This window comes from Mesoplodon mirus (genome assembly GCF_964341445.2).
Source record: "Mesoplodon mirus genome assembly, chromosome: 8".
Lineage (NCBI taxonomy): Eukaryota > Metazoa > Chordata > Mammalia > Artiodactyla > Ziphiidae > Mesoplodon > Mesoplodon mirus.
In genome coordinates, this window is record NC_138984.1 from 76,625,461 (window position 1) to 76,651,918 (window position 26,458).

Genomic DNA, 26,458 nt, shown 5'->3' on the forward strand with positions numbered 1-26,458 from the left:
CATATGTCATGATAGCAGTTATTATTTAGCAAATTTTATATTTTAATATAAATACAAATTCTGAGCAGGGATCGAACCCAGGCCCCCTGCAGTGGAAGCTCAGACTCCTAACCACTGGACCGCCAGGGAGTTCCCCTGGATCATTTTTATGATCTTGGAAACGAGATTTTTTTATAATATGGCTCTGGGAACCACTTCAGTTGCAAACTAAATGCTACCCTAGGTGTGTAGGGTGTGACAAAAGATTTTGTCATCTTTCTATCCCTTTTTGTGTGTGTGTGGAAGTTATACAGAAGTCTAGAGTGTTTTATTTTATATAACTATGTTTATTCTTCTTTAATGATATTTAATTAATTTATTTATTTTTGGCTGCGTTGGGTCTTCGTTGCTGCGCGCGGGCTTGCTCTAGTTGTGGCGAGTGAGGGCTACTCTTCGTTGCGGTGCACGGGCTTCTCGTTGCTGTGGCCTCTCCTGTTGCGGAGCACGGGCTCTAGGTGCGCAGACTTCAGTAGTTGTGGCACATGGCCTCAGTAGTTGTGGCTCACGGGCTCTAGAGCGCAGGCTCAGCAGCCGTGGCGCAGGAGCTTAGTTGCTCTGCGGTATGTGGGATCTTCCTGGGCCAGGGCTTGAACCCGTGTCCCCTGCATTGGCAGGCGGATTCTTAACCACTGCGCCACCAAGGAAGCCCGTCTAGAGTGTTTTGACACAAGAAAATATAGAGAGCAAAAATGTAGAATACATAAAAGAATTTAGTGATGTTGGTAAATTTTCTTCACTCATTCATTCAATAACTCTAAACTGCCCTCTGACTTAAAGTCCTGATTTAATAACCAAAATAGACGTTATTGAATGTTGTAAAGTTTTTTCAGATTCTAGGATCTGAGATACAAAGTATATATTATATGAGTTTATTTGAACTTTTAATTATTTAGAAACCATGTGTTCATGTGTATAGAGATGTTTTTATGCTTTATTTCTGATTTTCTATATATAATTTATTCTTTATACATCTTTTTTCATCTGAGTTATATGCTTTAAACAAAAGTTTAAAAATACAAAGAATGCAGTTGTTACTGAAAAATGCCAGTTAGACAGTTGGCAAATTTCTAATGTAGCTATCATTGTGATTAGATCAGCAGATACATGGTAGCTTTGAGGAGCAGGAAAGATTTTATAGGTTTAGAATAGTAAAACAGTGATGGAGCTGTGGAGCTGCCGTCAGTGCTAACATTAAGGAAGTAGGATGTGCTGTACCTGGCAATTGCAAGTAAACATACAAGCTCTGACATGTTTGAAGAAAGCTGATGTCTAAAAATTGACTTGTCAATCAGTTAGACAAGAAGTTTTGGGGGGTTTTCTAACATCTTTATTGGAGTATAATTGCTTTACAATGGTGTGTTAGTTTCTGCTTTATAACAAAGTGAATCAGCTATACATATACATATATCCCCATATCTCCTCCCTCTTGCGTCTCCCTCCCACCCTCCCTATCCCACTCCTCTAGGTGGTCACAAAACACCAAGCTGATCTCCCTGTGCTATGCGGCTGCTTCCCACTAGCTATCTATTTTACGTTTGGTAGTGTATATATGTCCATGCTACTCTCTCATTTTGTCCCAGCCTACCCTTCCGCCTCCCTGTGTCCTCAAGTCCATTCTCTACATCTGCGTCTTTATTCCTGTCCTGCCCCTAGGTTCTTCAGAACCACTTTTTTTTTTTTTTTTTTTTTTTTAGATTCCATATATATGTGTTAGCATGTGGTATTTGTTTTTCTTTTTCTGGCTTACTTCACTCTGTATGACAGACTCTAGGTCCATCCACCTCACTACAAATAACTCAGTTTCGTTTCTTTTTATGGCTGAGTGTACAAGAAGTATTTATTGAACTATTTTCCCAGTCTTGCTAGTCCTTGATAGGAATACAAAAAAAAAAAAAAAAAGAGTAAGATCTTTCCCCTTTAAGGAGCTACAGTCTGGTTGGGGAAACAAAATTTGGAGACCCAAAACAATTAGCAAGCAAATTAAAAGACAATGTGAAGTCCTAATTACATGACAAAATGAAATCCTAATTATCATTTTATGGTACAGATAAAACATATAGGACCTTAATTTAAAAATAAAAATGCCCAGTGAGCTGAAGGTAGGCTTGATCAGGCACTCAACATTTAGTTTAAGTAGGGGAAAGAAAACAAATTCTTAACTTGCTTATGTGGTAGTATGTGCATAGATATGTAAACTTAAATTTTGTGCAGCATTTTAATAGAAAAAGAATAATCTCTAGGCAAGAACCCATATTATTCCAGGCTACTTTGCAGAACATTAAATAAACTGAAAGCTAAAACTGAGGGTTTGGGGGGCTTCCCTGGTGGTGCAGTGGTTGAGAGTCCGCCTGCCGATGCAGGGGACATGGGTTCGTGCCCTGGTCTGGGAAGATCCCACATGCCGCGGAGCGGCTGGGCCCGTGAGCCATGGCCGCTGAGCCTGCGCGTCTGGAGCCTGTGCTCCGCAACGGGAGAGGCCACAACAGTGAGAGGCCCGCCTACCGTAAGTAAGTAAGTAAGTAAGTAAGTAAAAGTAAGTAAGTAAGTAAGTGAGTAAAGGTAAATAAATAAACAAACAAACAAATAAAACAAAACTGAGGGTTTTGAAAGAGCAATTTCATTTACTATAATTTTTTAAAATTACATAATCATCACTTCAGAGGAGAGAGTGCTTCTTTTTGTTTCCTTATTCTTTATTTTTGTTTCTTTATTCTGTAGACGGTTCTTCAGTGAAAGGCATTTGCCCATGGTGTATTCCTCCATTTATTATATATGACAGTTTTGGCAGACACTGTATGAACTTTAACTTGTTCTGCTGTCTGGCCTTCTGTAGCTTATAAAATCCTAGCCTCACAAGTCTAGGTCTTGGATGACATCTCCATCCTTGAACTGTTCATATCTCATATACTCTGGACTTCAGGTGCACCACCCACTTAGGGATCTCCATCTGAGTTTCAGGCCCCCATAGCTTCTCTCAACGTCTAGATACTTTCTCTATTGCAAGTCTCTTAAACTATATTTATTTATAGGTTAGGTTTATTGTCAGGTACCTGGATTTATATACATTGTAAATGCTTTAAAATAGAGTATCGTATACAGATGTATGATGAAAACACCTGTTTTTAAATATGTTTTTATTAGTTGAACAGAAGTTAGAAATTATATCATTAGTCAAGATATGTAACTATCAAGTGATTTCCTTGGCAAAGTAAAATATGGTTTACATTACCAAAACACATAGTACCTTTCCTGAGAGAGGAACTTTAAAAAAAAATATGACTGCTTATGTTCTCACCTTTGTATTACTCACCTTTGTAAATAACAAACAAAAAAATTATCCCTGTATTCCTTTAAGGCTTGGTTCTTTCCTTTCATCATCTTTTATTAGATAGAAATGCCCATTATACAATGGCACATGACGGCCTAGCCTGGGGATTACAGAGGATTGGAGAAAACGTGTGTATGTAGCAACTTACCTTCTTGGTCAGAGCAAATGTCCCATTCCCCCTGGTTTTGTTTTTAGAGATTGGATCAAATATACCTTCTTTTTATATGTAACACTTCTATATTACTTTTCTCTGGAGATTAGTCTTTGTTTATAAACTCTCTGGTAGAATAATAATTAGAAGGAAAAAAGTTATTCAACAAGTTTATTCATTAAAGTTCATAGTTTTCCCCAAGGTGTCATAATAAATATATCACAGACTCTAAGAAAATTGATATCCAAATCATTTTAATGTTTACATTGACACTTCTGTTGTAGAAATTGTTTCCAAATCTGAATTATTAATTCATCCTAACTCTTTCCTGTTCTGAGTCTCTGGTTTTGTTTTTGTTTTTTTTATTGAAGTATTGTTGATTTACAGTGTTGTATTAGTTTCTGGTGCATAGCAAAGTGATTCAGTTATATGTATATATACATATTCTTTTTCATGTTCTTTTCCATTATGGTTTATTACAGGATATTGAATATAGTTCCCTGTGCTATACAGTAGGACTTTGTTATTTATCTATTTTTTATATAGTAATTTGTATCTATTATTCCCAAATACCTAATTTATCCCTCCCCCACCCCCTCTCCCCTTTGGTAACCATAAGTTTGTTTTCTATGTCTGTGAGTCTGTTTCATAAATAAGTTCATTTGTGTCATATTTTAGATTCCACATGTAAATGTTATATGGTATTTGTCTTTCTCTTTCAGACTTACTTCACTTAGTATGATAATCTCTAGGTCCATCCATGTTGCTGCAAATGACATTATTTCATTCTTTTTTATGGCTGAGTAGTATTCCATTGTGTATATATACCACATTTTCTTTATCCATTCATCTGTTGATGGACATTTAGGTTGCTTCCATGTCTTGGCTATTGTAAATAGTGCCACAGTGAACATTGGGGTGCGTGCATCTTTTCGAATTATGGTTCCCTCCGGATATATGCCCAGGAGTGGAATTGCTGGATCATATGGCATCTCTCTTTTTAGCTTTTTAAGGAACCTCCATACTGTTTTCTGTAGTGGCTACAGCAATTTACATTCCCACCAACAAAAGGGTTCCCTTTTCTCCATACCCTCTCCAGCATTTGTTATTTGTAGACTTTTTAACGATGGCCATTCTCATCAGTTTGAGGTGGTACCTCACTGTAGTTTTGAATTGCATTTCTCTAATAATTAGCAATGTTGAGCATCTTTTCACGTGCCTGGTGGCCATCTTACGTCTTCTTTGGTGAAATGTCTATTTAGGTCTTCTGCCCATATTTTGATTGGTTTTTTTTTTTTTTCTGTTAACGAGTTGTATGAGCTGTTCGTATATTTTGGAAATTAAGCTCTTGTTGGTCGCATCATTTGCAAAGATTGGCAGGCGGATTCTTAACCACTGCGCCACCAGGCAAGTCCCCTTGATGGGATTTTAAAAGGGATTGTTCTTTTACTTTCCATTTCTGATACTTCATTGTTAGTGTAAAGAAATGCAACAGATTTCTGTATGTTAATCTTGGTGAGTCTCTGTTTTTAAATTTAATACATAATTTTAGTTTTTGCTTTGTTATTATATTAGAAATAATTTTTGAGGGGAGAAGAAAATGAGAAATGGCATATCACTTTTTAAATCCTCTTCCCTGGCTTCTAAGCAGATTTAAATAGCTCTAATATGGTATTTCTCCCCTTATTTCCCCTTTTTGTACCCTTTCTCACATTTCCCATTTTTCTTTTTCTACTCTTCTCCAGAGCCCACTAAACAGAGTTACTGTATTCTGTTCTTCCCTGATTTATCTTGACCAAGGCCTGAAAGGCTGTTTTTTCAACCTCATAGGTTGGGGCTAGCCCTCCAAAATAATCTAGTTTCTCTTATTAATATATTATAATCTGTCATCCTAAAAGTTCTCAAAATCTGTTTTAAAGATATTTGTTTCTTCATATTTCCCTGGTGGTCCAGTGGTTAAGACTCTGCGCTTCCAATGCAGGGGGTGAAGTTTTGATCCCTGGTCAGGAAACTAAGATCCCACATGCCACGTGGCGTGGCCAAAAAAAAAAAAGATATTTGTTTTTTAGTTAGAAATGCTTTTTGCATTTGATCTGTTGTGATATGTTGTGGTGGGTGGTTTGGGGGGGGTTGTGGGGGTTTTTTTGTTTGGTTGGTTGAATTACATGAAGAAAATCCAGCTTCACACAGATATGTAGTTGGGAAAGGGAAGAGTATTTTAATAACCTTTTTAGAAATTGTAGATATTTTCCTTTGATACTATACCAAAACTTCGCAAGTGGTAATTTCTTAATGTTAGCTGCAGTATGAAACCAGTGAACTCTTCTGGTACATTAAAAGCCATTGGTCTGTCTTGTTCTTTGAATGCATCTTTTACTTATGTATGATTTTGTAGCATCGTGAATTGGTCATTTGGAAAATACCGGTTCAGGGAGCTATGCACAACTTCCAAATATTGACTTATTTCATTATATAATATTTTAACTCACATTTAACATCATCACTGATCTCATCAGAAAAGTCGTTTTACTGGGCAGCTGTCAAGATTACTATAACAGAAGTTTTCCAAAATTTGCACTTGAAAACTTAAATTTTTTCGTAAACAACAAATCTTTTCAGTTGTTTTCCTTAAAGTGGGAAGCTAGCTTCATTTGCTTTTGAGAAAATGTCTGAATAACCATAGCTTGCATGATAATCATTCTTTCAAGTGAAAATGACATTCCATTAAAAAAGTGACTAGTACAGCTTGCAGCTCGAACACTTGCACAAGTGCTTTCCCCCCTGTACTTCAGTATGAAATAGAAGTCCTTTGTGTATATTTCCCATTTTGTCACACAGAATACTAAAAAATGTTAGCCTGGGATCAAAATTCAATAAAATTAATAGTTTTTACTGTGTCATCATCAAGGATATTCTTAGGTGAAACTGGCTTCCTTTTTGATCCAGTATACGGCATTGAAGAATACAATGAGTACAGTTTGGTAACATGGCCTTGGTCATACTCAGGCACCAGCAGTTTTACTCACCATTGCTTTTGTATCATCAGTATAAATGCCAGCACAGTAAAAAAGGCAAATAATATTTAATACTATTGTGACAGTTGTTGACCCCATGAGTTTCAGGGTCTGGGGTTTGATTTTACCCTACCTACAAGCTAATAAGTTATAACTTCATGGATGCTGGAAGAAGACGTGAGACTCCTGGATCAGAGTAGAAAAGGTCTCTGGTAATTATAGAACAGCAAGCAGCTAGAGCATTATATTTGCATTGGTCTCATGGTGGGGGACACAAGGTGGACGCAGATGGGTGCCTGCACATGCAAATGGTTATGCTGTTAAAAGATGGTGTGGTGCCTGATGCATTTCTTGAACTATTCCACAGGACCCTAGACCTGTGAAATGTTGCATAGTATGTATTCTTCATGGTAATTTTTAAAGGCACAAGAATGTATTATAGGATCCAAAATCAACAGTAAGAAAACTACTTAGCGGGAATTCCCTGGTGGTCCAGTGGTTAGGACTCCACAGTTTCACTGCTGAGGGCCCAGGTTCAATCCTGGTTGGGGAACTAAGATACCGCAAGCTACGTAACGTGGCCAAAAAGAAAAAAAAAAAGAAAACTACTTAGCTTCATTTTACCATAGAATCTCTAGCTAGCATGTTTCCCAATATTGTATTTTAATAACTCTTACTGAATTTGTAGCCCCCTTTAAGATATTGCTAGAATTTGATGGGGGAGAGATGGGGAGGGCACACCTTATTTATCATTTGCACTTAATGTGCTGTGTTCTTTCAGTGTCTTTGTTGCTTGCTTAAGGCACTCTTGCCATGTTATGAAAGCTTTTTCCCTGAAAGATTTTTTTCTTTGCCAATTAGACATCTTTCCATATACTTGATACTCAGCTCTAAGATAAATAGATAGATCCTAGAATCCTGATAAAACTATAGTAAGGTAGTTCCCAGGCATTCTGTAAGTCATTAAACTATGATTTTTTTTTCTTCTCTGATAAGTTCCTTTTGGAAAACCAAATAATTCCGAGATGGGTATCTTTCGTTTTCTCTCTCCTGTTGTGCTTATCAATAGTGGTGTGATTTTTATATTCCTTATTGGATGGGTTTACCCACCGTTATTACTACCTCTAATTGCTCTTCACTATTTAACATTAAAGCAGCATGTTTCCCTCTATATTTCATCCAAATAATGATGTGCAGGAGGTCACTGACTTGTCCAGATTCCCTAAAAAGTGTCATCTAGAATGTATTCCTGCTGGATGGCCAGTGGCCACAGTAAATGTTGCTTTCCTTCTTGCTGCTGCTGGTTGAACATTTTCTCTTCCTCCTCTTTCCCCATGCTGCAGCCACAGAATCCCTGTTCTTGTCCCCAGCTCTTGTTTCTCATCTTGTCCTGAGGACAGAATGAAAACTTTTTAAGAAAGCTGAATCTAAAACTCTCCCTTCTACTTTTTTGATAAATGTCCATTTCTCTTTTACATGAAGAAGATAATAGATCTTTATAGTTAGTTGTTTTTACTAAGTTTTTTCTTGGCAAAGTAAAAAGTTGGTAGCCCTTTATCAGACCTCTAGTTTTGTTTTGAATTTTGCTATTCCTAGGAATGCTTAATTTCAGTTTCTTTAAGGTTTTATCTTTCCCTAAGATTTTTTTATTTTAAGGAGAATGGCCTTGCATTAACAAAGGAAAATGAAGATTAGAAGTGTGAACCAGATTTGAGGAAAAGGTGATTATTTTAAAAAATTTTTTTAAGATTTTTTTTTAAATTTATTTATTTATGGCTGCATCGGGTCTTCGTTGTGGCACGGACTCTTTGTTACGGCACGTGGACTTCTCTCTAGTTGTAGCACGCAGGCTCCAGGGTGCGTGGGCCCTGTAGTTGTGGCACGCAGGCTCCATGGTTTTCGTCACGCAGGCTCTCTAGTTGAGGCGCATGAGCTTAGTAGTTGTGGCATGTGGGCTAGTTGCCCCGCGGCATGTGGGATCTTAGTTCCCTGACCAGAGATCAAACCCACGTCCCCTGCATTGTAAGGCGGATTCTTTACCACTGGACCACCAGGGAAGCCCCTGATTATGTTATATTTTAAAATGTGGTGCTCTACAATAGACAACAGAACAAGTGAAAATATATTGGATTGAAAGAGAATTGAGAATGGCTATCAAGAGAGAGGGTGGGGGCTTCCCTGGTGGCGCAGTGGTTGAGAGTCTGCCTGCCAATGCAGGGGACACGGGTTCGCGCCCTGGTCCGGGAAGATCCCACATGTCGCGGAGGGGCTAGGCCCGTGAGCCATGGCCGCTGAGCCTGCGCGTCCGGAGCCACGGGAGAGGCCACAACAGTGAGAGGCCCGCTTACTGCAAAAAAATAATAATAATAAAAGAATTAAGAGAGAGGGTGGGCCTGAAGATACAGACTTTAGGAAATGAATACTCAGTAGACTTAACACGAGAATGAACAATAAGAAAAGTGTATAATGAGGGAAGAACAGTGTACCCATGTGTGAACCTTAGAGAATGCCCACATTTTTAGTCTAAGAGGGACAGGGACCAATGAAAACACCAAAACTTAAAAAGAAAACCTAAATATTATACTGGTAGCCAAAAAGGCATCAAGAAGGAGGAGCTGCTCACTGCTGTGAAGCACTGTCACTAATGTGAGATTCCAAGTTTTCTGTGGTTTTGTCCTGAGGGTGGCCACAATTCCAGTGGCTAAAATTCCAATTGAAAGCCCACCACCATTCTGGCTGGAAGAACCAGAAAGGAAAATGAGCCCAGAATACCCACAGTCACCAGAGAAGGAAGGAGCCCCATAAAGGAGAAAGCCAGAGAAAGTAAACCTGAAGTTCTGTATTTAAACTCAGCCCATCTCTGGCTCTCCCTAAAACCAAGGATGTGTGGGCAAACTGAAAACAGTTTGCAGCTGAAGCATAAAGGAATGAACTGAGATCTGAGCTGCTGCTCTTCAGAGGAGTGGCAGTTTGGAGTCTGAGTCTAACCAACTTAATTTCCTGCAAAAACAAAAACATCAACACTCTTTGGCACCATATAACCGAATATCTCCCCAACATAATATTCACAATGTTCTGGGTACAGTCCAAAATTATTCAACATATGGCGAGTCAAGAAAATATGACCCAGTTTCAAGGGAACAGATACCAACCCTGAGATGATGCAGATATTGAGATTATCAGACAAGGATTTTAAGTCAGGTACTATATATGCTCAGTCATCTATTAGGAGGTAGTTAGGAAGGCAGGAAGAGAATTAAGGTTTCGAGAGGATAGCATTAACAGTAAGGTACTCCACTGTCATGCTTTGTCAAATGGTTAACTTTTAATGACAAGTTTGAGAAATACTTAAACTGTGAAATTCTGGTTAAGAAGCTATTGCCAAATTGCCTCTGTTAACACATAAACTGCTTTGGCAGAACTTGAGTAAGTCTATCTAGGTGATTTTGGGGTGTAAATTTCTTCTTGGACATTCTTGAGCACAAAAAGGGCCATACCAAAGGCCATTCCCTAGGCAGTATTTAAACATCAAAACTTGGCTTATAACTATGCCTCACTGAGAAATATATTTGTTGTATGACAGGTTTTAGAGTCTTAAAAGTAGTTTGCATTGGTGCAGTGTGTAAATGTTACCCTTCTATATCTTCCTCACCATGCTAGATAACCCTACTACTTCACTTCTCTAGCAGTCGGGACCTGTAAACTGAGAGGTTAAGAGCCTGAGGCGGTAAGGCTTGGGTTCCAGTTGCAGCTACTCCACCTACTAGACTGTAGACAAATATTTGATCTCTCCAGAGCCTTAGTAACTATAGTGAACTTTAAAATCAAATTAAAGTACTTAATTTACAAGATTATGTGGATTTAGTTAAATAATTAATATATGCAAATTGCTTAAATAACAACTATTTTCATGAAGATATTTTCTGTTCACCATGGTAGTGGTATGACCAAAAAGTAGTAGTTAATGAAAAGGATTTTCCCAAATCATTTCATTTTAAAGTAGTGTTCAGAGAAGGGGTGAAGGAAGTATGGGAAACCTTACTTTTTAAAATTAGTCACTTAAGTTATTTTTCTATTTTGCATAAAAAGGCATTCCCACAATTAGATATTTCTTCCTATTAAGAAAATTAATCAGAAAGATAACTTTTTTTAATGTTTTATTGCAACATTGAATTGATAGAAGTTTTGGGGGATTTACATTAAACCAAAACCTTGTAAAGAACTTGGAAGTAATTGGGATATTTAATTTTATTTTTATATTGTTTATTTTCTTGCCTCTTCCTTCAGAACTCTGGGATGGATCCCATTTTGCCCTGGAATTGTTCCCGCACTGGCAGTGGATTTGCCTAGCACACTGTGTCATGCGGAACAGACAAGGCTCCTAGGATTTGTGTTCCTCTTGCTTTTCTAGATTTTCAGTAATATTATTGAGGGTGAGAGAACCACAGATTTCACATGGCCATAAGTTCTTATAAATACAATTTCTGTGTATTTTTTTCAATTACCTTTTGTCCTCAAACTTCTTTTTTAATATGCTTTTATATTCTTATCAAATCTCTTGTAACTTTTTTCTGTTCCTATTTTCTACCTTAAGCTCTTCACTTTCTCAGCCCTTTTTTCACTTTCTCCCTAATTCAGCCATATTCAATGCTTGACTTCACTGTAACATTTTTGTTTCAATATATATAAAACTGGTAAATTCAACCTCAGTTTCTCCTTTAACATTTCATTCTTAGTTTCAAAAATCTAAGTGATAAGTGAATCCTTATTTTCACTTTCTTTTTCCACTACTCATTTTTTCTTTTCCTATAGTAAATTTTATTAAGTTAGTATTTATAACTATTCCACAGTTTATATTCCCTTTACTAATCCATCCCATCTCACCTGGGCTAACTTCTTGGTTGACATTGTTCCAAGTAAGAACATAGCTCTTTTCTGTTTTTAAAGCGTAATCTCAGAAACGAAATCAAATATTGGCTACACTCTGTTGCCTGAGCCACCTGAAAATAAATACTCCTTTTGCATGAAAGGATCTCAACTAAATTTTAGAGAGAATCTTTGATATGAACCCTGGAATAAAGTGATAGTCATTGCTATAGGTTAAATGTGTATCATTGAAGACTTACCACCTTTATTCAGTATTAGCCTTTTAAAGTTTAGATTCCGGGGAAAAAAAATGGAAAAAATAACTAAGAGGTTGTTTTATCTTATATACCATAAAGAAGAGAACGTTTCTGTTTTTAATTTCCTTTTGAAGTATATGGCTTCAGGCAATCAAATAAATTGGTACAATGCCAAAATAAATAAATAAATAAATAAAGTTTAGATTCCTTCCATATGAGAGATATTAATGAGTTTGAATTGAATTATCTTTAAAAGTTCCATAACTCAATTTAATTTTGCTGACTTTAGTTGCTTAAAATTTTTAAGAAAAAACATGATTCTGATTAAAAATTTTTATTGCATTTCTTCTTCTCCCCTAGCTTTTTGGAGCTATAAATTGACAAATTAAAATTTTATATATTTACAATGTATAGCATGATGTTTTGATATATGTATACATTATGAAATGATTACCACAGTCAATCTAATTAACATATCCATCACTTCACATGGTTATTTTTCTTTTTTATTGTGGTAAAAACATTTAAGATTTATACTCTTAGCAAATTTCAAGTATACAGTACAGTAGTATTAACTATAGTTGCCATGCTATGCACTAGATCTCCAGAATTTATCCATCTACATGACTGAAACTTTGTACTCAACATCTTCCTACTTCCCCTACCTCCCAAACCCTGGCAACCACCGTTCTACTCTGCTTCTATGAGTCTGACTTTTTTAGGTTCCACATATAAGTGAGATCATGCTATATTTGTTTTTCTGTGCCTGCCTTATCTTATTTTACATAACATAATGTCCTCCAGGTTCAAACATATTGTCTCGAATGACAGGATTTCCTTCTTTTTTAAAGCTGATGTGTTCGGCCTTAAAATGTATGTGTGTGTGTGTGTGTGTGTGTGTACACAATATTCTATTGTATATATACCACGTTTTCTTTACTCATCCATAATCAATTGACACTTAGAATTGAATTCATATCTTGGCTATTGTGAATCATTTCTGTATTTTTCACATTGATTTATAAAAATAAAAGTACTTTCACCTTTAGTACCAAATATTAAAAAGGCAGGCATTGGGGAAAATATACATTTCTTTCTTCGAAATGTTGGTATCTAACAGATCTTGGATTCCAACACAAAAACATTTTCCATTATCGCTGCATTAAGAATAAGAAGGTTTTGAACTAATTAAATATTAGCCACTTTTTTTTTCTCCTTCTTAAATATCATTGCATATTCAACTAAGTCTTGAACAGAACATTTTTTATATATAATACACATCTATGAGAAGCTTAAATTGATTTACACTAAAACAAATTCTCCCAATTTACATAAGAGGAAATTTAAGGAATCATTTCACAACGTCTTCCAACTGCTTCAAATGGGTTTATCTTAATGATTTAGTTGAATGACTTACCCAGTGCCATACTGGAAGTGTAAATGAAAAGTACGACGTGTAAAACTCTTATTTCAGTATTCATTCCACAAGTTCGCCATTTCCAAACTAGTACTTGGAACAGTTTATAATGTTAAGTATTTTAAGTTTTAGTACCTCAAAATAAATTCATTTGTTGAATGATTTAATGTTAAAATCTCCTAAAATATAATGTTCAGAATTCTCTTGCTTTCTTATTTGAAGTTGTAATAACTTCAACTTCCTTCAGTGCGGGGTCCACCTGGATCATATTTGAAAAATACAAATTATCTCTTTTAATATTTACTTACTCTCTGGGATGCTCAGCAAACCGAGTAGTCTTCATTAGGTAAGATCATTTAGCATTTAAAAGAAAGTCTGAGTTTCTGGGGGAAGTGTTGGAGTTGCTGTTAGCTATACTAATCCTAAATCCTTTGAAAAAATAAATGATCTTTTTCAGAAAGTTGTGTTCGATTGCTACAGTGGAAAATAATATTAACATTCTATACCCATTTTAGATAAACCCTACTTCAAAATGTCAGAGAATTGCTTTGCTTTTTTTTGAACTAACATGTTATGGTCTCTTTCGAAATTTTTTCTTAGGATGTGGGGACATAAAACTTTCTTTTGAAATATATCAATAGACTTATTTGGTGCAAATGGTAGAAGGTGCAATGTATTGCTCAGTACAATCAGTAATATGTCTCTTCAATAATGATAACAAAAATGATAGTAAGCAGAACTGTTCCTAACCCCAAAGAAGCTTGAAGTCCTTAGTTTAGATACTTCATAGAAATTCCTCAATAAGTCAGTCCTCCTTTTACCCCCTGCCATCAACAAGCAAGAAATCTTTTCCAGATAAATTCACCCACCCCAGTTATCAAATCTAAACGTCACAGAAGTAAGTCAACACCAGTTATTTGGCGAGCCAGCTAAAATTTATCATTCTTCTCCTGCCTTTTCCTTCACCTCTTTCCCACCCCCACCCCCACCCCTTAGTTTTTAGGCTTCTTTAACTTCAGAAGCAATCATTCCTACGTTATGTCAAAATCAGTACTTTGAAAATTGGAGTAGTCTTCATTACTGTTTTCTGTAACTATCTTCATTTTCAGACTAAAATTACAGAAGCACTTCTTTTTGGTTCTTCCTAGCTCCTAATAGAATATTTTTATTTCATGTTGAGAACTTCAAATAGTAAATTTTAAAAGGAGATTAATTACTCTATTAATCACTTGTTTTATTATTTATTCAATATCTTAAATTGTCAAATGTTTCTGTTCTCTTAATATTACTTCTTCTCTGATTTTGTTGCTATAGATTTAATATAACCTCTTAAGAGTTTGTTTTTATACTTATAGCGTCCTGAATGATTGGTTAGCTTTAAAATGTTGCCTTTTTTCCTAGTCCACACTAAAATCCATTGAGTGTTCTAATTGCACATAACACTAAAGAAAAGCCTTGTCTACCGCTTTTAAAAACAAACTGTGAATGTGAAAATGTCTTTTGATATGACTGCTTTATAAAGCTCAATAAAGCAGTTTTAATCCAGAAGAAGACATGGCCTAAATATTTGTCAGACAAAAAGTATGCAGCAGCAAATGATCTTTATTTTACCTAAGTCTAATGACATAATATATAAAAAAAATTGTTTGGGTTGCTAAGATTATATTTTACTAATTACTGTAAAGTAATACACTACTTTAGAAATGGTAAGCAAACACTAGTATTTAGAAAAAGCTGAAAAAGTAGAGCAATAAACTGAAGAAATTGGAGAAGATACTAATTTTAAGAGAAACAAACTGGAATCAGGTTTTTTCCCTAAAGAACAAATAAGACTCTTAAGAAATTGAAAGAACCTTTTGAAAAGCAAGATTATAAGGGAGATGTACTCAGATGATAAGAAACAATGAAGTAAAATCATCCATTTTAGTAAGAGCGACAATGACCTTAACTGAATAAAATCTAAAAAGTCACCTAATATAAAACACTGGTTTGAATTTGAACTTAAATAAGACCCTATACAGTTTCGGCCAAATTATAAATGATTGAATAATATTAGGACTTCTTCAAATATTTGGATTTATCAATTTGTAGTTTTAAAAGGTACACAAAGTTCTCTAGGTATGACTGAAGATTTTTAAAAAATCTAAATGTTGACTTTTGTGTCATGATGAATGTAATACCAGTGGAAGCCACAGGGTGGTGGCAGGAACTTGTGTTAAAGGAGCTTAAATACATAATTGCACTATCTTTAAAATGTTTGTTAAATGCTAAGGAGCTGTAACTTGGTTTTCTTTATTCCTCTAATACAGCCGCATTTCTCAGCAAAGAATCTATAACAAAATACAAAGACATTGATTTAAATGTATAGGCGGGCTTCCCTGGTGGCGCAGTGGTTGGGAGTCCGCCTGCCGATGCAGGGGACACGGGTTCGTGCCCCGATCCCGGAAGATCCCACATGCCGCGGAGCGGCTGGGCCCGCGAGCCATGGCCGCGGAGCCTGTGTGTCCGGAGCCTGTGCTCCGCAACGGGAGAGGCCACAGCAGTGAGAGGCCCGCGTACAGCAAAAAAAAAAAAAATAAAAAAAAAAAAAATAAATAAATGTATAGGCCAACAATGGAAAAAAAAGTAAACTCACACGGATATTTTTCTTAAAGTTTCTAGTCATGTCAGATGCTTGGTGATCAGAGTAGCAATTTCACCAAATATGAATTTGAGGAAATTTCTTGAATTAGCAATACTGGAAATAGTAATTGAAGAAGTTACCAGAAATTCTTCCTGTCTTCATCTTATTTTTCTACTTTCATTTTCCTTTTTCCCTGAATGTTCTCGTTGAAAAAAAAAATCTATTGTACCATATATATATATATATATATATCTGTAAGCTAACTAAACTTATTTTTCATTGAGGAAGATAAATTTTCTATTGTGTTTTCTGTTAACCCATTCTCATTTGAGTTTAGAAGCAATTTAAAGTGGTAATCATTTTATATCTTTAAGGTAAGAAGACAAGAGGTTTCTTCTCCAAGAAAAGAAACTTCACCAAGGAGTCTTGGCATTCCTTTATTCCATGAAAGGTAGTTCTATATCCTTTTTTGCCAACCCTACAAATTATAAATATTGAAATATATTTTTATGTACATATTTTAAATTTTTAGCAATTGTAAGAAAAAGCAGCCTTTTAAAACTAGAAGAGACCAACTCAAGGCTCCTCCATGTTAAAATGACCTAAATAAGTCATACAGTTAATAGCAGAGATGGGTCTAAAAACTGAATTCTCTGAAGTTCTCCTGTTTCAATAGAACAAGTACTATGGCCACATTGCTTTATATGGATGGCTCTTAATGTTAACCTTATCAAAGTGAGGAATATTTAATTTTTTCTATTTAAGATGTTCTCAGGACAAAAAGTCAATACACTGAAATTATTAATGTAAGAATGAGACAGCCAGCATAAGTGTGATACATGAATAAGTAGGTGTGCTAGTCTTTGCTACATTTATGTATTAGAACTTTCATTTATCACTTACTTTGTACCAAATGTTAAAGTTGTACCAAATATTAAAGTTGTTTCAGGAAACATTTTCTAGGAATGTAAAATGATTTTTCTTTAACTTTCAGAACCTTTCAGTAATTATTTTGTGCTAGATTAAAAAGTGCTATGTAAATTCAATCATGATTTTTAAAATTTGAAGATATAGCCTTACATTTTAAAACGTTGATTTATTTTTAGAGGTTATATAGAGAAGACTTTCCGGGATCTGAAAGAAGAATTTCATAGAATATGCATGCTAGCCAAAGCACAAAAAGACCACTTAAGCAAACTTAATGTACCAGCCACTGTAACTGGTAAGGTTTGATTTAATGTACAGTAATATTAATTTTATTGGTTGAAACTGATTTATTTTTGATTGTGAAAATGTTTCTAAATGCTTATTAAGTGCTGAGGATCTATAACTTGCGCTTCTCACCACTTATAATTGGTAAGTACTGTTTAAATTCTATATGTATTGCATATACATGTATGCATTATATAATTATTGGCCTTTTCCCTCTCTATTTTATGTGGCATTATGTAGATTGAACTGAATGACATAATTACTAATCATCTTAATGAGAAGTCCCACCTTGGAAAAATAAATATAGGATATATCTCTCAAAGTCTTCAGTTGCTATTTGGGGGTCTTATTAAACATTAATTTGTATATTAGTAAGCAACCTTGAAGCTACACTATCACATATGAGCTAAGTAAAATTATAATATTAGGTTTGTTTTTAACTTCTGCCTGAAAGTTAATTGGACACCATGGATAGATTCTTGTAATTTGATTGAAGAAATAAACATTTCACATTTCATGAGACCAGTTCTGTTGTAGGTACAAAGTACAAACTAAGTACAAAATATAACTTAAAAGGGATATCTGTTTTACAGATATATTGCAGTGTGTTTTTTAGAAGCTCCACCCTTCCCTAAAACCCCAGACCGGCTTCCTGGTATTTGCCTCAGTAGTTCGATATGAATAGCAAAATACCAGGGATTGAATCTGGCTACCATGCACCCCTGTAAACAAAAGGAAGGTAAACTGATGGTTCATAATGATAAATTCTCCTTTACCCTTGTGATTTGAGATATTCTACCTACAGTTCCCAAGAGCTGTGATTTACAGTTTTTACTCTGAAAGATGTTGCAGCAGTGCTGACACTCCTTTAATTAAAGATCACTTTCCACTTCTTACAGCTCTTATAGCTAGGCTGTTTAAAAAATCATTTTATAGGGTAAATTCACTTTTTTGCTTACTACTACCGTTTTATTTTCAGAAAAGGTACACAGTGTGCTATTGGAGAAGCAAAACAACCTTTGTAGACAAACATAATTCACTTCTTCCCCTCCCTTCCCTCTGCTTCCCCAAAAGGAACTCTAATGTTTCCACCTTAATTTTTGTCATTTTCTTGAGAATTTGATCTTTTGTGCAGACTAAAGACACTAGGTACTTCTGAAGTACCAATAAAAGAATTATCTTTATTTAAAATCTACTAGCTGTAGAGATGTAGTACCTAAAATTAATCATGCGTTTTTGAACATCAGCGTAGTATCAAAACATTGTAATGGTGACATATTCATTGTTACACAAAGAACCTACCCCGTTATCAATGGCTTAATACTTTGACCATTTTTAAATTGCACAAGTCTAAATCTGAGTATGTATCTGTCAACTAGAATACTGAGTGTTTAACTTCAATTTCCTTCCCACTAAAACTGCTTCCTAACATTATTCTTATGTTTTATATTAACTGTGTCGCAAATAATAAATACAACATTATTCTTGAAATGTTTTAGGTCTTTTGTGCTACAGACTCCAGTGGAGTTTTGCTGGCTCCAAACAAACCACAATATCAAATATTATGCTTCTGACAGTAGTAGATCAAAGGGGGAAAGAAAGAAAAAGAAATATTTTGGAAAAAGATGCCTATTCAGGTTTTTTAAGAGTGAACACTACATTGAATACAAATGGAAAAGAACTATTTTAAATGTGATTTGCATAATACAGCTGGAAAGAGTTTATTTAACATTATTGTCCCGTGTTATTTTTTTGTTAAAATTTGATTTTTCCTTTTAAGTAAACAGATATAATTCATAAATTGCTGAGTTAGTAGAATTGTACATTTTCTTTATTTTTTTGCTTCTCATCCACATGACAGTAGTCTTGAGAAAGGACAAAGGTAAAATGTATGTTTAAGTAATTGTGGCTTCAAAAAAATAGTACTCTTTGGTCCATGAAGTAGGATCATATTTTAGTGGCAATCAGGAGACAAGAATATAGGACTAGAGGTTAAAACAACCCTCAGATCCTTTTCTTTTGTCAGTATACAAGGTAATTAAACTGAAAAGTCATCCAAATGAACAGCCTATACTTAAAATTTAGAAACCTAAAAAATTTTCTCATTTTACTTTTTTTTCCTTGCAGGAATACATGTCTTGAAGTAAACAAAATAGAAAGACAATTAGCTCACCTGATTATGTTTCTTAGTATAGTGTCAGAATGACAAGTGCTTTCATGCACCTTGTTTGATTTTTAAGTTTTCTGAGCTTGAATTTCTAGTAACCTTAGAAATCTTAACGTTTAAAAAAAATTTTTTTTTTTGTAAATAGTAACTCTCATTGCTTGAACAGATTAATTCAAAAGATTACTTTAATGTGTTGAGGTATGCCAGCTAGCTATACTAAAAGAAAATATATGCTTTATTACACCTGTTTGGGTTTTCCATGTTTTGTTCACAAAGGGGATATCTACTACTGGAAAAGAAATTCAAAGCACATTTCTGTCATTTTGGAGACTCTTCTCTATAATGTAGAAACCAGCATGTTCAATTTATCATAATGGTTCAGAGCACAGGCTCTAGGCTGCCTGGGTTCCAGTTCCAGATCTGTCACTCATTCATTAGCTGTGTAGCCCTGGAATTAACCCCTAAATTAATGCACAAACAATGGTTATAAGTGTGTGGCACATAGAAGTGCTGTATGTTAATAGTTGTCATTAGCAGCAGCAGCAGATTCTTTATTCTCCTGTTCTACTGAAGAACATTTTGATAAGTGTTTCCTCCTTCTCAGGTGTTGTAATCTACAAAGAAAGTACTGTTTCCTAGAATTTCCTGCCACTCTTATGTCTACTACCAGGAAAAACAACAGCAGTTGAGCTTGGTCTCAATTACTGTACCACTCCTAGTTACAGACAGATTATCTAGTAAATGTATATTATTATGCTAGGCTCTGTGGGAAGGAGAACACAGATTCATTCAGAATGCATTTATTGAAGGCATACTATGTGCAGGCACTGGGCAGGGTACTGGAGATAAGTGGGAAACAAAACATAGTTTAGGACCTCAAGAAACCTACTTTAATGGGAGAAAGAGGTATATTTGCAAATACAATGCAGTGTATAGTCCTCAGGGCACCCAAGAGTCATGACTAAACCAGCCTTGGGAAACCAGAGAGAACCATCCAGAGAAATTAATGCCTAAGCCAAGAAATGAAGGACAAATAAGAGTCAGGCAAAGAGTAATGGAAGGGGGAAGTTCAGGTAGTCTGCACAGCATGTGCAAAGGCCCAAAGACAAGAGAGCATGGCTGTTTGGACAACTGTACCGAAGTTCATTACAGCTGGAGTAAGGAGTCGAGCCGAGGTGGTGAAAGATGACAGCGTGGAGAGGTGACAAAGGGCCAGTCATGCACAGCTTTATATGAGTTTTAGGGCCGAAGGTCTTGGAGATCCATGAAAAGGTTTTATTAAAAAGGTAACATGACCAGATTTGTATTTTAGAAAAACTAAGAGAGGATTGGGGAAAGCAGTGTAGACAATAGAGTGGATATGAGAAAAATTTAGAGGCAAGGAAGTGGTTCAAAGGCTGCTGTAATCCAGTGAGAGAAGATGGTACATACTAAAGAGAGGTTAGTAGGCATATAACAGGGTGAACCAAAGAAGCTGTTGGCATTGTACTATCATGTCCAAACAGAAAACATCTGTGTTGGAATGTGCTGTGGCAAAAGAGAGCAAAGTGTCACAAGACTGCAAAGACCAAAGGAAGGGAAGAGAACTGACATTTGTTCAGTGCCTACAAATCTGGACAGACACTGTGCGCAGTGCTCTGTATACCCTGTCTGCTCAAATAGGCATCGTTGGTTAATGTATAACTTCACTGATGACTACTTTTTTAAAGTGCTAGTTTAAAATAAAATGTTTACCCTTTGTCCATTTAATGAAAATATACACATTACCAACCTCCAACCTGTCTTTTTTTTTTTTTTTTTTTTTTTTTTGGCTGTGTTGGGTCTTCGTTGCTGCCCACAGGCTTTCTCTAGTTGCGGTGAGAGGGGGCTGCCCTTTGTTGTGCTGCGCAGGCTTCTTATTGCAGTGGCTTCTCTTGTTGCAGAGCACAGGCTCTAGGCGCGTGGGCTTCAGTAGTTGTGGCACGCGGGCTCAGTAGTTGTGGCACGTGGGCCCTAGAGTGCGTGGGCTTCAGTAGCTGCGGCACACAGGCTCTAGGGTACGCGGGCTCAGTAGTTGTGGCTCGAGGGCTCTAGAGCACAGGCTTAGTAGCTGTGGTGCACAGGCTTAGTTGCTCCACAGATGTGGGATCTTCCTGGACCAGGGCTCGAACCCGTGTCCCCTGCATTGGCAGGCAGATTCTTAACCACTGCACCACCAGGGAAGTCCCTCACTGTCTTCTTGAAGTAACATTGTGGAATATAATCTAGCTTTTTCTAATGTCTCGGTATCATCAACATGGAGAGTGCTTTGATCATTGATTTTTTTGCATTGAAAAATGTAGCCCTTGTTGGCTCTACACTAGACTGTAGTGTTTTCTGAGTTCTTATATCTGCTTTTTTGTTTTTCTTGTCTCCTCTCGTGCTTTCAGCTCTTACTGATATCTATATCTGCTTTCAACAACTCATATCCATACCTTGTAGTTTGCTGCTTGTTACCAGCTATGAACTAGGGAGACATCATCAAGCTTGTTAGAATAAATCTAAAATGAGAATAAGAGCAAAATTCATCTGTGGGCCTTGTGGCTCTTAGCCTGACTCCTGAAAAGCACTATTTACTTTCTAGCTTTTGCCTATGTCCTAGAGAGCTGAATTTGTTGGATAAGTGGCTTCTAGATAAATGAGCTACAGAGGTCCTGGTATCTACCTGATATCTACCTGTTATCTACAGAGGTCTTTTTCTAATAAGAAGAGAAAATCATATATTCACATAGAGCTTTCTGAACATGCATCCTAAAATTTCATCCTTCTTTTGCCTCCAGTCTTCTCTCTCCCAGCACCCGCCACCACCACGCCCTCACATAGTATTAAGAGTAGACAATGGCTAAGCTGATTGGTGATACACTTTGTCACACAGAGATATTAGGGGGAATAAATGACCTAATTCATATAGATTCATAACCTGTATACTATATATGTGCCTGGTAAGGGTTTTCCCTTTTAATAACTTATTTGTCTAAGCAAGCTCATAGTTGCAGCTTCCATTACTGACAAAATGTTTAGATGTATACACTACAAGCAAATGTTTTTTTAAGTATAGAGCAGTATAACTGTGAACAAGATGCAAGGCTTACAGCACAAGGACCTAGGAAAAGACAAAGTAGTTAAACTGTGACTAATAAGCTACGTTCCAATTCACCCACTGAAGACTGCTAATATTTCTGTGTAAGGTGGTAGCAAATGTAAAAAAATCCGAGTTGTCTTCAGTTGCTGTAAAAGCCAGTAGAAAAAATACTCATCTATCCAAAGCTAATTGAACGTTCAGATTTTTAAGAAGGATTGAAATGCGACTGTTTTCCTTTTGTTTTTTTTTCCCCTGCAGAGACACAGTGCTCTGTGCCTATACAGTGTACGGATAAAACAGATAAACAAGAAGTGCTATTTAAGCCTCAGGCAAAAGATGATATAAATAGAGGTGCACCATGCATCACATCTGTCGCACCAAGAGGACTGGGCCAAGATGAGGAAGACACCTCTTTTGAATCACTTTCTAAATTCAATGTCAAGTTTCCACCTACGGACAGTGACTCTACTTTCTTACATAGCACTCCAGAAAGACCCAGTGTCCTTGTTCCTGCCTCATGTGAGGCTATGTGCCAGGATAAATGTAATATGGAGCCCAGAGACAACCCGGGAAACTTTGTCAAAACAGAAGAAACTTTATTTGAAATTCAGGGAATTGACCCCATAGCTTCAGCTATACAAAACCTTAAAACAACTGACAAAACAAAACCCTCAAATCTTGTAAATACTTGTATCAGGACAACTCTGGATAGAGCTCCGTGTTTGCCACCTGGAGACCATAATGCATTATATGTAAATACATTCCCACTTCAGGACCCATCTGATGCACCTTTTCCTTCACTCGATTCCCCAGGAAAAGCTATCCGAGGACCGCAGCAGGTAACTGTTTTGCATTAACAAATATATTAAGTGTGAACACACATTTTGCCATGCATGCACAGATACGCAGCTTTCAGATTATCAGACACCTTTTTTAAACTAATGACTAGCCGAAGTTAAGCTTTCAATAAAAATATCCAAGTCCTGTAATAAATAACATGAAATTTAAAAGATGAATATGGTGAAGCTCTATTATAAAGTACCTTAAAATTTATGGCACATTTTAAAATACATGTAAACCTTATCCATATCTAGTGTGTGTCACTTTCTTACTTAGTCCCTTATTCAAAGCTTTTAACTCGGTATCATTGTTATAATAGGATTCTTTATTAAATTTCATTCTGTGAAGCAGGTGGCATTTTTTTATCAAAAAGTTTGTGTGTATCATACTTATCTTTGCAAGAATGCATGATTTTTTTATAAGTAAATAATCACATTGTATGTTTCTATTTCTGAAAATAAGCGAACTGTCTTTCAAATAATACTTCTATTACATTCTCAGTTATACAGTACGTAGATCTGTAGGGTTTGGTTTTGGTTTTGGTTTTGTTTTCTAATCTGCAGCCTAATATATTTTTTAAACAGTCTCTACATATGTATGATTCTAATCAAATACTTTCATGTTTCTAAAGCTTGCAGACTACTTACAGCCCCCCACCCCAATCCACTCCTACCCTCCCTTTTATTCAGGTTCTATTACAAAATGATTCTTTAAGTTTAAAAAAAAAGGTGTTTAATGCCTGAAGGCAAATGAAAATATGTAATTGTTACAATAAACAGAAGCTCATAAAAAATGCAGATTGGTAAAAGTGTCTAATATAACTTGCAGACATTTGTTTGATTTCTCTTTGCCTTGAGATATTTAATTTACCAAAAACCAAAAAACACCAACAACTTGATTAATACCCTTTGGGTTTATAAGTACTTTTATAGGTTATAGACTTTTAAATCAGCATACAAAGAAGGCAATAGTCAAGCTGTGGTATATTTTAGTAGTGGAGAAAACTAGGCATCTCTGACAATAAGCTTTAATTATAAACTCACTTATGTTCTACATTGTACCTTATTTCACATCATAGTCACAGTTATAGTTACTACTTAATGAAACAGATTAAACAATTTCATTTATTGCAAGTAGAATTCCTGTGGAGCTGTGAAGTGCATCAGTTCTAATGCTTGTTATTTTTTTCTCCATTACATCTCTTGCTTGTTCTTTTACTAGTCTGTGCATTCATGTTTCAGTAGATGGCACCCTGCATTGTGCATTTGCTTTCTAGGCTACAGCAAGGGAAACAGCTGGTATGTGATTACAACTTGATGGAAAAGTATTCAGCTTAAAAAATGCAGGAGAATTGGTGTTGAGCTGTCACAAGACGTGGGGCATAAGGTTAGATAATTGATATTTTGGCAGAAAGGCAAAGAAATTCGTTTGTTTTGAAGGCCATGTTACAGTTTAGGATTCAAAGGATATTTCTTAAAATGGGTTTTTTAAAACATTTTGTTGTTTTATTTGTTTTAATAAAGCTACTATGAGAAATACAAAATTCTTGAGTTGTCGATAATAACAAAGGGAAATGAAATTTTGGTTGCATATTTCAAATTTTTACTTTTATCTCAATCATTACTACTTAACACCTTTTTTTTATACATTCAGCTATCATAATAAAGTCTAAAATATATCTGCTTATTTTTGCTCTATGTGATTTTCTTTTCTTCCTACTTTTGCTGAGTCAGTGATTGGGGTCCCAACTGAATTCTATGAAAAGCTCAAATCCGAACTAATAGCTCCTAATAGAGAAGGATAAGTATGGACTTTGAAAATAAATTGGCAGTAGAAGATTGGCTCATCAAATTTAGAAGCTAAATTGCTTCTGAGTCTATTACTATTTTATAGATCTTAATTTAAAGTATCTTTAACATAATAATCTTTTATTTATATCTATATCAATTTCCCATTAGAGTGGTGCATATTAATCAATTGTACTTTTTGTTTAAACTGCCAACACTAAAATTTAAATCTAGTTAACTCTGTTATATACTCACAATTATTACTGCTTTTCTTTTATCATGGAAGAGAGGAAATTATTTTACTCCAGATTTCAAATATGTATTTTAATATTACTGTTTTTTGTAATAAAATTGCCACTTCTCACAAAAGTATTTGAGTCAGTGTTATTATACACCCTCTGTACTGATATTTGAATGTATCTTGGTGCTTAGACAGACTTTGTATATTTACATCAACTGTACACAGCTGTCCAGTAAAATGTTTATAAGAAGACAGTGATGTCGTGAAACCCAAATGCTTCAATTAGTGATATACTGTTTATGTAATGATTGGTTAACTAGGATGAAAGAGATTGGTTAAGGGAATGAAAACTAACACTATGTCAGGAGTTGAACTAGGTTGTTATTTTAAAAGCATATTAGTAACAGGAACACAAAGGGGTCTCTTTAAGTTGGCATTTCGAGGTGATTTTCCTCAAAGTGCCAGAATTTAGATATGTCAAGATAAGAAAGCAAATTTTAGAAGTAATTTGGTTTACAACATTTCAGGATAATAAGATATTCCAGTCAACAAACATATATTGAGCACCTACTCTTGAACTAAATGCTTTTTCTGGCCCTTCTAAATATTTTTTAATAATAAGTACAGTTATGAGTATGTAGGTGTTGCTTATAGTAATGGAGGTAGCTCTGTAGAATTATGCTTCCCATAATCCTTTAACTGGCAACTGTTGACAGGCTTCACTTTAGTTAGCCACAAGAAAGGGTAAGAAGGCCAAAGTATGCGCTTGTAACAGGAGCAAAATAAGAAGTCAAAAGAATGCATCCAATGTTGGACTTTGTTGAACGATTAAATATTTGAGGTTTCAAAAAAACAACTGATCAATAGAATTTGTTTCATACTTTTAAAAAATTTTCAAAAATTAGAACTTATTTCTATATGATTTATTCATTGTGTATTTGCTTATAAATAGTAGCGAAATTACATTGCTCTTGATCAAAATGCATGTACACACACATCATGTCTAGTGTGCTGTGTATTAATAAAGGTCCTATAACTTAAAGTTCCAATATAAAATAGAAGAGATAGAATTTAATTTTTTTCAAGTCTCAATTATTGACTATTGTTCCAAAACTCCAAAACCCGTTGGGATAACGGGTATTAAAAGATGCTGGTGTTAAAGCTGAAAGATGTTTTAATGTGTGAAGATAAAGTGCATGAATGTGTATTTTAAGGGATTCCTAAAGTTAAATTATGCCCTTTATGAGAAAGAGAATTGAGTCATGTCGTCATGCCAATTCTAAAGGAAAGGTAATTCGCTTTCATATTAGGGAATTTCATATATTCGCACAAAACCGATTCAAAAAATTTGAATTTGAAATTCAGTGCAAGTTGATTTTAAATACAAATAACAGAAGATGTTTTTATTTGTTTCCT

General features: G+C 35.4%; 1 protein-coding gene across 10 annotated transcripts in view; it reads left to right on the forward strand.

Moving 5' to 3' along the window:
* TANK (TRAF family member associated NFKB activator) overlaps positions 1 to 26,458 on the forward strand; it is a 78,193-nt gene that overhangs the window by 48,193 nt on the left and 3,542 nt on the right. For 8 of the 10 annotated variants that reach the window (XM_082630531.1, XM_082630526.1, XM_082630525.1 and 5 more), the window contains 3 exons: positions 16,070 to 16,146; positions 16,802 to 16,917; positions 22,433 to 23,013. In XM_082630531.1, the coding sequence (XP_082486657.1) occupies positions 16,070 to 16,146; positions 16,802 to 16,917; positions 22,433 to 23,013 (774 nt within the window). Of the gene's footprint in view, positions 1 to 16,069; positions 16,147 to 16,801; positions 16,918 to 22,432; positions 23,014 to 24,235; positions 26,454 to 26,458 lie in introns of those variants that run through there. The other 2 variants (XR_014294859.1, XM_082630532.1) reach the window with 2 other exon arrangements.